Genomic DNA, 16225 nt, shown 5'->3' with positions numbered 1-16225 from the left:
TCAAGTTGTAGAGTCTTTGTGATTTGGAAGAAAAGAAAATCTCGTCCTCCTCCTAAAAGCAGCTTTGACCTCTTTGTTTTTCAAGCTATAGATCAATGGGTTCAATACGGGAACGGCTGCCGTGTTAAACAGAGACATTAGCTTATTTGAGTCCAGGTTGACCAGGGAATGTGGCCTCATGTACTGAATGGCAAGGGTGGTGTAGAGAAGAATGACCACCGTGAGGTGTGAGGAACACGTGTAGAAGGCCTTGTGTCTACCAGTGGTGGAGCGAATCTTCAGTATTGTTGCAATAATGAAGATGTAGGAAAGAAATGTCATAAAAAAAGGAGATAAAGCTGAAACGACGACTCCGACAGTGAGTATGTAATGGTCAAGAAAATGGGTGTCACTGCAGGACAACTTCAGCACCGGCATTATATCACAGAAGAAATGGTTGACCACATTTGACTTGTAACAAGAGAACCTCATTAATTCCAAAAAAATCGGAATACTTTCCACCGTACCCAATACCCAACATACAATGGCCAGCAGAGCGCAGATTCTACCATTCATGATCATGTGATAACGCAACGGATTACATATCGCCACGTATCGGTCATAACTCATGGCAGCCAGGACCAAAAGCTCACCACACGTCAAAGACAAAAATATGAAGATCTGCACTAAACATCCCAGGACAGAAACAGTGTTATCTCCTGATAGGAAGGATATGAGGACATTGTTCAGATTGTTTGTGGAGCAAGCTATGTCTAAAATCGACAAGTTACATAGGAAGAAATACATGGGGGTGTGGAGCTGAGGGTCCAGGCAGACCAGGAGAAGAATGGTCAAGTTGCCACCAAGAGTGAGAAGGTAAATGAGAAGAACGAAAAGAAATAGGATGACGTGTATGAGATGGACGTCAGAAATCCCAGAGATGATGAAATATTTTACTGCACTTGTATTTGCATCATCCATGGCAGATACTGATCCATCCATCCAAAGATTAAGATTTGAAATTCAAAATTTTGAATTTAAAAAAATTATCTAAAGGAAATCGAATTTGACCAAAGGAAAATTCTAAAGAAAAACAGCGATCCCGATCTCGACTCAGACACATCTCTAAGTCTCTACTCTGCTTTGTATGGACGATATGAAAAGAGGAACATTTGGAATTCATCAAATAAGAATAATTGTAAAAAGGGAAATCCAAAAGAAAAACATGGAGTCTGATATCTACCAGGACCCATCTCTGACTCACCTGAGGTCTCTCCTGTAGTAAGGTGATAAATACCATCAGCCTGTCCCCAGAGAGATTCCCTGGAGGGAGAAATCCCCAAATGTATTTACAAGGCACAAACAATGTTTCAGAAACCATCAGTAATTAGATACCGAGAAAGATGAACTGACGCTAATTTTGGTAAGACAGTTTAACCCTTTAAAAACAAAGCAAATTTTGTCCCTTCGTACAGCGGATCGGTGGGGGTGCGGAGAATCGGACCCCAGCTTTCTGATAGATACCCCATACTAACAAATGGCCAAAAAATTTTTGAGCCAAAGTAAATAATGGCTACACATGGAATGGTAAATATATATATGGATGGAGAAGTTGTCTAGAAATTCCTTTCATTTCTTTGTCTCCCATAAATGGCCATGTTATATCCAGACCAACACAGTCCTAGAAGTCCCCAAAGCTAGTATAAACTCTATGGTGTGGTACATCCTGCTAGCCTCGCTGGAGCCATGGATGGGTGCCCAAAAACCACTGGACGTCATTGAACGAAATTCGGTATATTGGTGCATATATTGTGTGTCGTCTCCATGTTGGTGGAAGATTCCTCTGAATTCTCTGGTTTTCTTCCATATCCCCAATTTTTTTATACAGATCTTATGGAACTGGTCTGGTATGTTTGATATTGAAGTTTACATTGTGAACCTTATAGGCTGTCATGGATGATCGTCATAGCAGATCACAGCAAATTAGGGGGCAGATTCCGTTTTGGATGTTGCACAGATGCTGCTGGATTTGGCCGTAATTTCATTGCTCGAGACCCTCTCGAAGAAAGGGGCGACTCAATGATGACGCCCTGCTTTAACATCCCAACGCGGTTCTCCCGCGGCCAGAAAACGGCTTCCTCTTCCTCTTCATTTTCTACTTGAGAACTCACCTTAAAGATTTTGTTGGCTAAGATCTACCTGTTTCTTCCCCTTCCTCCACCTTAATAAATTGATCCAGACAGAGATTTACTTTATTTTAAGTATGACAAATATGCAAAAACAGAAGAGACAATGTTTTTTTACAGCATTTTATGCCCCCCAAAACGATGACCTCTCCTTACATAGCCAACCCCATAGTAATACAATATCAGAGGGGAATCTTCATTGTAATACATTAGAGATTTTCCCTGGGAAGTGGATAAAGGGGTTTTCTGGGACTATCCTTGGAGTAGGTCATTAATATCAAATTGGTGGGGTTTGGACACCTAGCACCCCCACTGATCAGCTGTTTGAAGGGGAAGCAGAGGCCCATGATGTCACATTCATCAATCACGTATCCTGTTTGCAGGTCAGTCCCATTCAAGTGAATAGGGTTTAACGGCAATACCAAGCACAGCCACTATACAAAGGAATGGTGCTGTGATTGGTCAGCCAGAAGAGGCTGCAAAAAAAAAAAAAAAAAAAGTACTGTGAAAATACAATCTATAAAACCTGGACCGCACCCGGGCACATAAAAAGTCATAGATTTATTAAATTCATGGATAACACAGATATTACAAATGGAGGGGCCACACGGTGGCTCAGTGGTCAGCACTGCAGCCTTGCAGCGCTGGAGTCCTGGTGTTCAAATCCCGCCATGGGCAAAAAACCATCTGCAAGGAGTTTGTATGTTCTCCCCGTGTTTGCATGGATTTCCATCCCATATTCCAATAAAAAGACATACTGATAGGGAAAAATGTACATTGTGAGCTCTATGTGGGGCTCACAATCTACATTTAAAAAAAAAAAAAAAAAAAAAAAAAAAAGATATTACAAATGGTTAAATATCTGGGTCCGTGCAGTGATGAAAATAGTCCTGATCTTTCCTTCTTGGTGCTCAAACCTTCTGGGAGAATGTCCTATGGACAGATGAAACGAAAATTGAACTTTTTGGCCGGGCACATCAGCTTTATGTTCATAGACGGAAAAGTGAAGCCTATCTTGGAAAGAAGTCTATCCCTACTGTGACACATGGAGGAGCTCTGTTATGTCCCTACTGTGACACATGGAGGAGCTCTGTTATGTTCTGGGGCTGCTTTGCGGCATCTGGTGCAGGGTGTCTTGAATCTGTGCAGGGTACAATGAAATCTCAAGACCATCAAGGGATTCTAGAGAGAAATGTGCTGCCCAGTGTCAGAAAGCTTGGTCTCAGTCACAGATCATGGGTCTTGTATCAGGATAATGACCCAAAACACCCAAGAATGGCTAACAGGAGAACATTGGACTATTCTGAAGTGGCTTCTATGAGCCCGCACCTAAATCCTATTGAGCATCTTTGGAAGAAGCTGAAATGTGTCATCTGGAAAAGGCCCCTTCACACCCAAGACAACTGGAGCAGTTTGGTGTTAGGATTGAGTCCCGCAGGTTGTTCTCCCAGTGCACAGCGCCACCTGCGGGTCAGTCTAATTCAAGCTTACACCCTACTGAGCATGCTCAGACTTTTGGAGCCGCTCACAAGCTAAGTGTCATTTCTCCCCTACTTAGCATGAACGGTGAGGTCATGACCACCACTCTTATTGAGCGGGGTCTTCCCTTTAAATCGTGTGAGTCGACGCCTGGCCGGCGCTCACACTTAGATTGAATTTTGATTGACTAAAGTCCACGGAAGTTGTTAATGACAGTAATATAGATAGAAAAAAGGGGGAAAAGGAATTATACTCAGCCCTCCTGCAGTAGTCCGTCTTAGATTTTTCTTTTTATCTCCATTTGGCTTTTAAATTCTTGCGACACCTTGCCCGGATGAGGAGCTCCCTCGGCATGGAGTGAAATAACCAAAATAGAATACAAAGGATCATCCAGCAACGAGATAAGAAAGTCCAATATAAGTCTTCTTTATTTCTTGTTATCGCAATGTAAATAAAACAGCACGCAATGCACAGGAAAAGCCTGCGTCAGACAGACGCGTTTCAGATAACAATCCTTCCTCAGTGTCTGAGCACTACTGAGGAGTTTGTCTCTATTTGTAGCCACACCAAACCATAAGGTAATTATGTGTAGACTCGCAACACACAATAAAATTAACCCCATAATGTGGATTACAAACAGTGTCAAAATCCTCAAAACTACACACACAATTAAAATTTATACAAAATTACATAAAATGACATACATGTTTAAAAACAACATTCAAATATTCTACCTATGAAAAGAGACTTTTCAAGTGTATCTTTCCTATAATGGTTATATTCTCATCTAGCCAATCTGTGTAACTATATATCTGGAGGATATAAACAAACAACTCTTAATATCATGAATAGAGATGAGCGAACACTAAAATGTTCGAGGTTCGAAATTCGATTCGAACAGCCGCTCAATGTTCGTGTGTTCGAACGGGTTTCGAACCCCATTATAGTCTATGGGAAACATATACTCGTTAAGGGGGAAACCCAAATCCGTGTCTGGAGGGTCACCAAGTCCACTATGACACCCCAGGAAATGATGCCAACACCTCTGGAATGACACTGGGACAGCAGGGGAAGCATGTCTGGGGGCATCTAACACACCAAAGACCCTCTATTACCCCAACATCACAGCCTAACAACTACACACTTTACACACTCAATACCACCTCTCTGACAGTAGGAAAACACCTTGAAACATGTGTATTTGGCACTTGCAGTGAGGAGAGCTTGTCACCAGCAGTGAATTTGGCCCTTATAGTAAGTTGAGGTTGGCACCAACATTTGTTTTGAAAATCAGGGTGGATTGAGCCTCTAACCAGCAGAGTTTGGGCAAATTCATGGTGGAGGGAGCCTCTAAACACCCCAGTTTGGGCAAATTCATGGTGGAGGGAGCCTCTAAAAACCCCAGTTTGGACCAATTCATGGTGGAGGGAGCCTCTAACCAGCCCAGTTTGGGCAAATTCATGGTGGAGGGAGCCTCTAAACAGCCCAGTTTGGGCAAATTCATGGTGGAGGGAGCCTCTAAACAGCCCAGTTTGGACCAATTCATGGTGGAGGGAGCCTCTAACCAGCCCAGTTTGGACCAATTAATGGTGGAGGGAGCCTCTAACCAGCCCAGTTTGGACCAATTAATGGTGGAGGGAGCCTCTAACCAGCCCAGTTTGGACCAATTAATGGTGGAGGGAGCCTCTAACCAGCCCAGTTTGGACCAATTAATGGTGGAGGGAGCCTCTAACCACCCCAGTTTGGACCAATTCATGGTGGAGGGAGCCTCTAAACAGCCAAGTGTGGACCAATTCATGGTGGAGGGAGCCTCTAAAAACCCCAGTTTGGACCAATTCATGGTGGAGGGAGCCTCTAACCAGCCCAGTTTGGGCAAATTCATGGTGGAGGGAGCCTCTAACCAGCCCAGTTTGGACCAATTAATGGTGGAGGGAGCCGCTAAACAGCCCAGTTTGGGCAAATTCATGGTGGAGGGAGCCTCTAAACAGCCCAGTTTGGACCAATTCATGGTGGAGGGAGCCTCTAAAAAACCCAGTTTGGACCAATTCATGGTGGAGGGAGCCTCTAAACAGCCCAGTTTGGGCAAATTCATGGTGGAGGGAGCCTCTAAACAGCCCAGTTTGGGCAAATTCATGGTGGAGGGAGCCTCTAACCAGCCCAGTTTGGACCAATTAATGGTGGAGGGAGCCTCTAAACAGCCAAGTTTTGGGAAATTCATGGTGGAGGGAGCCTCTAACCAGCCCAGTTTGGACCAATTCATGGTGGAGGGAGCCTCTAAAAAACCCAGTTTGGACCAATTCATGGTGGAGGGAGCCTCTAACCAGCCCAGTTTGGACCAATTAATGGTGGAGGGAGCCTCTAAACAGCCAAGTTTGGACCAATTCATGGTGGAGGGAGCCTCTAAAAACCCCAGTTTGGACCAATTCATGGTGGAGGGAGCCTCTAACCAGCCCAGTTTGGGCAAATTCATGGTGGAGGGAGCCTCTAAACAGCCCAGTTTGGGCAAATTCATGGTGGAGGGAGCCTCTAACCAGCCCAGTTTGGACCAATTAATGGTGGAGGGAGCCTCTAACCAGCCCAGTTTGGACCAATTAATGGTGGAGGGAGCCTCTAACCACCCCAGTTTGGACCAATTCATGGTGGAGGGAGCCTCTAAACAGCCAAGTTTGGACCAATTCATGGTGGAGGGAGCCTCTAAAAACCCCAGTTTGGACCAATTCATGGTGGAGGGAGCCTCTAACCAGCCCAGTTTGGGCAAATTCATGGTGGAGGGAGCCTCTAAACAGCCCAGTTTGGGCAAATTCATGGTGGAGGGAGCCTCTAACCAGCCCAGTTTGGACCAATTAATGGTGGAGGGAGCCGCTAAACAGCCCAGTTTGGGCAAATTCATGGTGGAGGGAGCCTCTAAACAGCCCAGTTTGGGCAAATTCATGGTGGAGGGAGCCTCTAACCAGCCCAGTTTGGACCAATTAATGGTGGAGGGAGCCTCTAAACAGCCAAGTTTTGGGAAATTCATGGTGGAGGGAGCCTCTAACCAGCCCAGTTTGGACCAATTCATGGTGGAGGGAGCCTCTAAACAGCCCAGTTTGGGCAAATTCATGGTGGAGGGAGCCTCTAAAAAACCCAGTTTGGACCAATTCATGGTGGAGGGAGCCTCTAACCAGCCCAGTTTGGACCAATTAATGGTGGAGGGAGCCTCTAAACAGCCCAGTTTGGGCAAATACATGGTGGAGGGAGCCTCTAAAAAACCCAGTTTGGACCAATTCATGGTGGAGGGAGCCTCTAACCAGCCCAGTTTGGACCAATTAATGGTGGAGGGAGCCTCTAAACAGCCAAGTTTGGACCAATTCATGGTGGAGGGAGCCTCTAAAAACCCCAGTTTGGACCAATTCATGGTGGAGGGAGCCTCTAACCAGCCCAGTTTGGACCAATTAATGGTGGAGGGAGCCTCTAACCAGCCCAGTTTGGACCAATTAATGGTGGAGGGAGCCTCTAACCAGCCCAGTTTGGACCAATTCATGGTGGAGGGAGCCTCTAAAAACCCCAGTTTGGACCAATTCATGGTGGAGGGAGCCTCTAACCAGCCCAGTTTGGGCAAATTCATGGTGGAGGGAGCCTCTAACCAGCCCAGTTTGGACCAATTAATGGTGGAGGGAGCCTCTAACCAGCCCAGTTTGGACCAATTAATGGTGGAGGGAGCCTCTAACCACCCCAGTTTGGACCAATTCATGGTGGAGGGAGCCTCTAAACAGCCAAGTTTGGACCAATTCATGGTGGAGGGAGCCTCTAAAAACCCCAGTTTGGACCAATTCATGGTGGAGGGAGCCTCTAACCAGCCCAGTTTGGGCAAATTCATGGTGGAGGGAGCCTCTAAACAGCCCAGTATGGGCAAATTCATGGTGGAGGGAGCCTCTAACCAGCCCAGTTTGGACCAATTAATGGTGGAGGGAGCCTCTAAACAGCCAAGTTTTGGGAAATTCATGGTGGAGGGAGCCTCTAACCAGCCCAGTTTGGACCAATTCATGGTGGAGGGAGCCTCTAAACAGCCCAGTTTGGGCAAATTCATGGTGGAGGGAGCCTCTAAAAAACCCAGTTTGGACCAATTCATGGTGGAGGGAGCCTCTAACCAGCCCAGTTTGGACCAATTAATGGTGGAGGGAGCCTCTAAACAGCCAAGTTTGGACCAATTCATGGTGGAGGGAGCCTCTAACCAGCCCAGTTTGGACCAATTCATGGTGGAGGGAGCCTCTAACCAGCCCAGTTTGGACCAATTAATAGTGGAGGGAGCCTCTAAACAGCCAAGTTTGGACCAATTCATGGTGGAGGGAGCCTCTAACCAGCCCAGTTTGGACCAATTAATGGTGGAGGGAGCCTCTAAACAGCCCAGTTTGGACCAATTCATGGTGGAGGGAGCCTCTAACCAGCCCAGTTTGGACCAATTAATGGTGGAGGGAGCCTCTAACCAGCCCAGTTTGGACCAATTAATGGTGGAGGGAGCCTCTAACCAGCCCAGTTTGGACCAATTAATGGTGGAGGGAGCCTCTAACCAGCCCAGTTTGGACCAATTAATGGTGGAGGGAGCCTCTAACCACCCCAGTTTGGACCAATTCATGGTGGAGGGAGCCTCTAAACAGCCAAGTTTAGACCAATTCATGGTGGAGGGAGCCTCTAAAAACCCCAGTTTGGACCAATTCATGGTGGAGGGAGCCTCTAACCAGCCCAGTTTGGGCAAATTCATGGTGGAGGGAGCCTCTAACCAGCCCAGTTTGGACCAATTAATGGTGGAGGGAGCCGCTAAACAGCCCAGTTTGGGCAAATTCATGGTGGAGGGAGCCTCTAAACAGCCCAGTTTGGACCAATTCATGGTGGAGGGAGCCTCTAAAAAACCCAGTTTGGACCAATTCATGGTGGAGGGAGCCTCTAAACAGCCCAGTTTGGGCAAATTCATGGTGGAGGGAGCCTCTAAACAGCCCAGTTTGGGCAAATTCATGGTGGAGGGAGCCTCTAACCAGCCCAGTTTGGACCAATTAATGGTGGAGGGAGCCTCTAAACAGCCAAGTTTTGGGAAATTCATGGTGGAGGGAGCCTCTAACCAGCCCAGTTTGGACCAATTCATGGTGGAGGGAGCCTCTAAACAGCCCAGTTTGGGCAAATTCATGGTGGAGGGAGCCTCTAAAAAACCCAGTTTGGACCAATTCATGGTGGAGGGAGCCTCTAACCAGCCCAGTTTGGACCAATTAATGGTGGAGGGAGCCTCTAACCAGCCCAGTTTGGACCAATTCATGGTGGAGGGAGCCTCTAAACAGCCAAGTTTGGACCAATTCATGGTGGAGGGAGCCTCTAAAAACCCCAGTTTGGACCAATTCATGGTGGAGGGAGCCTCTAAACAGCCCAGTTTGGGCAAATTCATGGTGGAGGGAGCCTCTAACCAGCAGAGTTGTGGGAAAGCAGGGTGGAGGGAGCCTCTAACCAGCAGAGTTGGTGGAAATCAGGGTGGAGGGAGCCTCTAACCAGCAGAGTTGGGGGAAATCATGTTGGAGGGAGCCTAGTATTAGCAGAATTGTGCAACGCTTATGGTGGATGAGTATGAGGATGCGGAGGAATTGGAGAGGTTGAGTACAGACATGGAGTTTCATGTTGGGGTGCTTTACACAGGTGGGCACAAAAATGAAGGCTCTATCCAGTGGTGGTTCATTTTTATCAAAGTGAGCCGGTCGGCACTCTCAGCTGACAGACGGGTGCCCTTGTCAGTGATGATGCCACCGGCTGCACTGAACACCCTCTCAGATAGGACGCTGGCGGCAGGACAGGACAGCACCTCCAAGGCATATAGGGCAAGTTCAAGCCACAGGTCCAACTTCGACACCCAATACGTGTAGGGCGCAGAGGGGTCGGAGAGGACAGGGCTGTGGTCGGAAAGGTATTCCCGCAACATGCGCCTATACTTCTCACGCCTGGTGACACTAGGACCCTCCGTGGCGGCACTTTGGCGAGGGGGTGCCATCAAGGTGTCCCAGACCTTAGACAGTGTGCCCCTCGTTTGTGTGGACCAGTGAGAACTTGGTTGCCTACTGGAGGAACTGCCCTCCCTGCCGCCAACGTCACATGCTGGAAACATCTCCATCATATTCTGCACCAATTGCCTGTGGCAAGCATTGATGCGATTGGCCCTCCCCTCTACCGGAATAAAAGACGAGATGTTGTTTTTATACCGGGGGTCAAGGATAGCAAAGATCCAGTACTGGTTGTCCTCCATGATTTTGACAATACGCTTGTCGGTTGTAAAGCACCCCAACATGAACTCAGCCATGTCTGCCACAGTGTTAGTTGGCATGACTCCTCTGGCCCCACCGGAAAGTTCAATCTCCATTTCCTCCTCATCCTCCATGTCTACCCATCCGCGCTGCAACAATGGGACGATTCGAAGTTGCCCGGAAGCCTCCTGTATCACCATCACATCATCGGACAACTCTTCTTCCTCCTCCTCCTCCTCCTCCTCCTCCTCCATTAAACGCAGTGAAGCGGACAGATGTGTGGACCTACTCTCCAGCTGTGACGGATCGGATGCTATCCCTAACTCCTCTGTGTGATCTGAGTTATCCCTGATGTCAATCAGGGATTCTCTCAGAACACACAAGAGCGGGATTGTAAGGCTCACCATCGCATCCTCAGAGCTCACCCTCCTTGTGGACTCCTCAAAGACCCGTAGGATGTCACAAAGGTCTCTCATCCATGGCCACTCATGGATGTGAAACTGAGGCAGCTGACTTTGTGGCACCCTAGGGTTTTGTAGCTGGTATTCCATCAAAGGTCTCTGCTGCTCAACCACTCTATTCAACATCTGAAACGTTGAGTTCCAGCGTGTGGGGACGTCGCACAAAAGCCGGTGTTGTGGCACATGCAGGCGTTGCTGGAGAGATTTTAAGCTAGCAGCGGCTACTGTCGACTTGCGAAAGTGGGCGCACATGCGCCGCACTTTCACCAGTAGCTCTGGAACATTGGGGTAGCTCTTTAGGAAACGTTGCACCACTAGGTTGAAGACGTGGGCCAGGCATGGAACATGTTGGAGTCCGGCAAGCTCCAGAGCTGCTACCAGGTTCCGGCCGTTATCACAAACGACCATGCCTGGGCCCAGGTGCAGCGGCTCAAACCATATTGCCGTCTCATCGAGGAGGGCATCCCTCACCTCGGAGGCAGTGTGCTGTCTGTCCCCCAAGCTGATCAGCTTCAGCACAGCCTGCTGACGTCTACCAACGCCAGTGCTGCAACGTTTCCAACTCGTAGCTGGGGTCAATCTAACAGCGGAGGAGGAGGCGGTGGCGGAGGAGGAGGCGGTGGCGGAGGAGGAGGCGGTAGAGGAGGAGGAGGAGGGGGGTGTTCTTCTCGTGTCCCTGCCAGGAATGTTAGGCGGGGAGACGAGGTACACCGGGCCAGTTTGGGAAGCAGTCCCAGCCTCAACTACATTCACCCAGTGTGCCGTCAGTGAAATGTAGCGTCCCTGTCCGCATGCACTTGTCCACGCGTCGGTGGTCAAGTGGACCTTTGTGCAAAGCGCGGAACTAAGGGCCCGCCTGATGTTGAGTGACACGTGCTGGTGCAAGGCGGGGACGGCACACCGGGAGAAGTAGTGACGGCTAGGGACGGCATAGCGAGGTGCCGCAGTTGCCATCAGGTCCAGGAAGGCGGGAGTTTCAACAAGCCGGAACGCCAACATCTCCTGGGCCAGCAGTTTAGCGATGTTGGCGTTCAAGGCTTGCGCGTGTGGGTGGTTAGCAGTGTATTTCTGCCGCCGCTCCAATGTCTGAGAGATGGTGGGTTGTTGTAAAGAAATGCCTGATGGTGCCTTTGATGGTGCAGGAGAAGGAGATAAGACAGGACCAGGGGAGGATGAGGTAGAAGTCAACAAAGTGGCGGAGGCAGATGAAGTGGTGTCCTGGCTCGTCCTCTGGAGTGCATCGCCAGCACAGTCAGCAGTGGCAGTGGCAGAGGCAGAGGCAGTGGCAGAGGCAGTGGCAGTGGCGTGAACGGCAGGCGGCCTTTGTCCTGCCGTTGCTGCCTGCCACTGATTCCAGTGCTTGGATTCCAAATGACGGCGCATTGAAGTGGTGGACAGGTTGCTCTTCTCAGAGCCCCTAATCAATTTCGAGAGGCAAATTGTGCAGACAACACTATATCTGTCCTCGGCGCATTCCTTGAAAAAACTCCACACCTTCGAGAAACGTGCCCTCGAGGTGGGAGTTTTTCGGGGCTGGGTACGAACTGGAACATCTTGGGAGATTCCGGGTGTGGCCTGGCTTCGCCTAAGCTGCTGACCTCTGCCTCTGCCTCTAGCTACCCTTTTTGGTGCTGCACCTGCCTCAACATCCACACTACTTTCCCCGCTTGACATCCCCCCTGTCCAGGTCGGGTCAGTGTCCTCATCATCCACCACTTCCTCTTCCAACTCCTGTCTCATCTCCTCCTCCCGCACAATGCGCCGGTCAACTGGATGCCCTGACGGCAACTGCGTCACATCATCGTCGATGAGGGTGGGTTGCTGGTCATCCACCACCAAATCGAACGGAGATGGAGGAGACTCTAGTGTTTGAGCATCTGGACACAGATGCTCCTCTGTTAGGTTCGTGGAATCGTGACGTGGAGAGGCAGGTTGAGGGACAATGAAAGGAGCGGAGAACAGCTCTGGGGAGCAGGGACAGTTTGGGTTATTGTTCTGTAAAGCTTCGGAATTTTGGGAGGAAGGAAGACAAGACTGTTGGGTAATAGGAGGAGAGGAGGCAGAGTCTGACTGGCTGCTGGACAATGTGCTGTAAGCGTTCTCTGACAGCCATTGCAAGACCTGTTCCTGGTTCTCGGGCCTACTAAGGTTTGTACCCTGCAGTTTAGTTAATGTGGCAAGCAACCCTGGCACTGTGGAGTGGCGCAATGCTTGCTGCCCCACAGGAGTAGGCACGGGACGCCCTGTGGCTTCACTGCTACCTTGCTCCCCAGAACCATTCCCCCGACCTCGCCCACGGCCTCGTCCACGTCCCTTTCCGGGAGCCTTGCGCATTTTGAATTCCTAGTTAGAAATTGGCACTGTATACCAGTAGTAAAAATTGTGGGTGCACGTAACCCCAATATATTCTTTGAATTCCCAGTCAGACACTGGCACTATATGGCAGTAGCAAGAAATGAGGGTATTTGTATTCCCAATATATTCTTTGAATTCCCAGTCAGACAATGGCACTGTATACCAGTAGTAAAAATTGTGGGTGCACGTAACCCCAATATATTCTTTGAATTCCCAGTCAGACACTGGCACTATATGGCAGTAGCAAGAAATGAGGGTATTTGTATTCCCAATATATTCTTTGAATTCCCAGTCAGACAATGGCACTGTATACCAGTAGTAAAAATTGTGGGTGCACGTAACCCCAATATATTCTTTGAATTCCCAGTCAGACACTGGCACTATATGGCAGTAGCAAGAAATGAGGGTATTTGTATTCCCAATATATTCTTTGAATTCCCAGTCAGACAATGGCACTGTATACCAGTAGTAAAAATTGTGAGTGCACGTAACCACAATATATTCTTTGAATTACCAGTCAGAAACTGGCACTATATGGCAGTAGCAAGAAATGAGGGTATTTATAACCCCAATATATTCTTTGAATTCCCAGTCAGACAATGGCACTGTATACCAGTAGTAAAAATTGTGGGTGCACGTAACCCCAATATATTCTTTGAATTCCCAGTCAGACACTGGCACTATATGGCAGTAGCAAGAAATGAGGGTATTTGTATTCCCAATATATTCTTTGAATTCCCAGTCAGACACTGGCACTATATGGCAGTAGCAAGAAATGAGGGTATTTGTATTCCCAATATATTCTTTGAATTCCCAGTCAGACAATGGCACTGTATACCAGTAGTAAAAATTGTGGGTGCACGTAACCACAATATATTCTTTGAATTACCAGTCAGAAACTGGCACTATATGGCAGTAGCAAGAAATGAGGGTATTTGTATTCCCAATATATTCTTTGAATTCCCAGTCAGACACTGGCACTGTATACCAGTAGTAAAAATTGTGGGTGCACGTAACCCCAATATATTCTTTGAATTCCCAGTCAGACACTGGCACTATATGGCAGTAGCAAGAAATGAGGGTATTTGTATTCCCAATATATTCTTTGAATTCCCAGTCAGACAATGGCACTGTATACCAGTAGTAAAAATAGTGGGTGTATATAGCCCCAATTCTATTGCTAGGGGACTTGCAGGGTATTTCTGGGGTGAAGGTGGGGGGGCACACCGTTGGAATGGGTATCGGGGGTATATATGGGGTATACGGGAATACACTGACAGTGTATTCCATTCAGGATCCTGGGAAAGCTGGGTTGCGGCGATTGAGCCCGTCAGTGCCACGTTACACTGACAAGCTTCTCCCTGGAATTTAGCTCTTACAAGAGCTGTTGGTTGTCTCCTCCTTCCTATCCTAGCCTGTCCCTGCCTACCCAGAATCTAAGCCCTAGCTAGCTGGACGGAAACCTCCGTCCTCGGTGAATTGCAAGCTCAGAATGACGCGAAGCTGGGCGGCGCTGTTCTTTTAAATTAGAGGTCACATGTTTTCGGCAGCCAATGGGTTTTGCCTACTTTTCTCAACGTCACCGGTGTCGTAGTTCCTGTCCCACCTACCCTGCGCTGTTATTGGAGCAAAAAAGGCGCCAGGGAAGGTGGGAGGGGAATCGAGTAATGGCGCACTTTACCACGCGGTGTTCGATTCGATTCGAACATGCCGAACAGCCTAATATCCGATCGAACATGAGTTCGATAGAACACTGTTCGCTCATCTCTAATCATGAACAAACACTTGACAAGAACCGTAAATGCAATATGTTCTATGTTAGTATTACATACAACTGACTCAAAATTGTATACATATGTCAAAAAAGGAAAGCTTTATTTCTTTCTTTCAGAGCCCGGTCACATGATGTAGTTCCTCATTATTCATTGGTCCATTGCACAGGTTCTTGCCCTCATTTAAGATGGAACTCCTTGTTTCAAAACTATATGTGCGCATGCTCCAAATTAGTCACATGTTAACATCCTAAACCTCTTATTGGTTGGAAATAAGTCTGCTGTTCTTTCACTAGAAAATAAGGTAAGAATATATAAGTCATGTGTAAATAATAAATCTATAATTCTTTACTAGCGGAAAAATGCAAGTAACAAACACATTATCTATATACTTGTATCGTCATATTACCCTGATTATTGCATTATGATCCCCTATATAACTTTTATGCTTTTTAGCATTATAGATGATATGTATGCAAAAACATCGTTTCTCTGATTTAACCCTTTGGGGAAACAAGTGTCCACATTCATAAATCCTATATGACTTTTTTGCTTTTTAGCATTATAGATGATATATATACGAAACATCGTTTCTCTGATTTAACCCTCTGGGGAAACGGGTATCCACATTCCAAATCCAATAGACCTCTCTTATTCTTAGTTGATGTTCCCAATTCCCCCCTCTCTGGGGTTTGTTGACTTCTTCTATGCCTTTAAAACTGAAACCGGTTATGTTACTTGCATGTACTTCTTTAAAGTGTCGGGATACACCTGTACTTCTGAGACTGTTTTCATTAACTATATCCTGTATATGTTCAGAAATACGGGCTTTTAATGTTCTTACAGTACTGCCTATATAGTGCAGTTTACATAACTCACACGTAATCATGTATATTACATGATTACTCCTACAGTTTATGAAGATCTTGATTTTGTGTTTACGTGTTAGGTCAACATTTTCAAAAGTGGTAGCTTCCTTTGCCCATTTGCAGACACCACATCTATTGGATCCACATTTATGAAAATGTGTTTTATTTACATTGCGATAACAAGAAATAAAGAAGACTTATATTGGACTTTCTTATCTCGTTGCTGGATGATCCTTTGTATTCTATTTTGGTTAATGACAGTAGTTTCAGGGATAGGCTCCAGCATTGCAGGCAGGTTGTCAGACTAGGCCTCTGTGTGGGGTTCCTCTGCTTCGTTCTGGGTGCTGTTAGTTAGGACCTGTAAACCCTGAACTGTCAGCTCTACACCAGGGCTAGGAGCAGTAGACACTGTTCCAGCCAGTGGAGCTGCAGCAGGTTTGGTCTCTGACATAGCCTGTGTAGACTGTCCAACTTACTTGGTAACTCCTAGCTGTTGCAGGAGCATGCAAACTTCCGTGGTGACTCATAGCAGCTGCAGGAGCATGTGTGTTTGCTGACCTGGGGTGAGTGTTAACCCTTGGCAGCCTTGTTTGTTTCAGCAGTACTGGTGCACCTGGCCAGTGAGCTTAACTGGCAGGGTTTAGTTGCACCCTGTTCACATTGAGTACCGCACCGCACCACTGCCCGTGTTTGTTGCACTCTGTTCACATTGAGTACTGCGCCGCACCTCGGCTAGTGTTTGTTGCACCCTGTTCAGATTGAGTTCAGACATACAGCCGCCCACTGGGCCTGTGGACCTCGCTGCAGTGCCTTGCAGATTAGAGGTTCTGTCGTTTAAAAAATATTATTTATATATATACACAGAACCGT

General features: G+C 47.4%; 1 protein-coding gene across 1 annotated transcript; it reads right to left on the bottom strand.

Annotated features, from left to right (window-relative positions):
* On the bottom strand, nt 1–960 carry LOC142185594 (olfactory receptor 8D1-like). The gene has a single exon (XM_075261020.1). It carries the CDS (start codon nt 958–960, stop codon nt 1–3), a length of 960 nt encoding a protein of 319 aa, XP_075117121.1.
* Between the last annotated feature and the right edge of the window lie 15265 nt (nt 961–16225).

This window comes from Leptodactylus fuscus, chromosome 11 (genome assembly GCF_031893055.1).
Source record: "Leptodactylus fuscus isolate aLepFus1 chromosome 11, aLepFus1.hap2, whole genome shotgun sequence".
Lineage (NCBI taxonomy): Eukaryota > Metazoa > Chordata > Amphibia > Anura > Leptodactylidae > Leptodactylus > Leptodactylus fuscus.
The sequence above is the reverse complement of the archived record's forward strand: the minus strand, read 5'-3'. Positions and strand labels throughout refer to the sequence as shown.

What these genes read in the sequence shown, in the direction of transcription:
- LOC142185594 (XM_075261020.1), bottom strand. Translation starts at nt 960, where the DNA reads ATGGATGATGCAAATACAAGTGCAGTAAAATATTTCATCATCTCTGGG.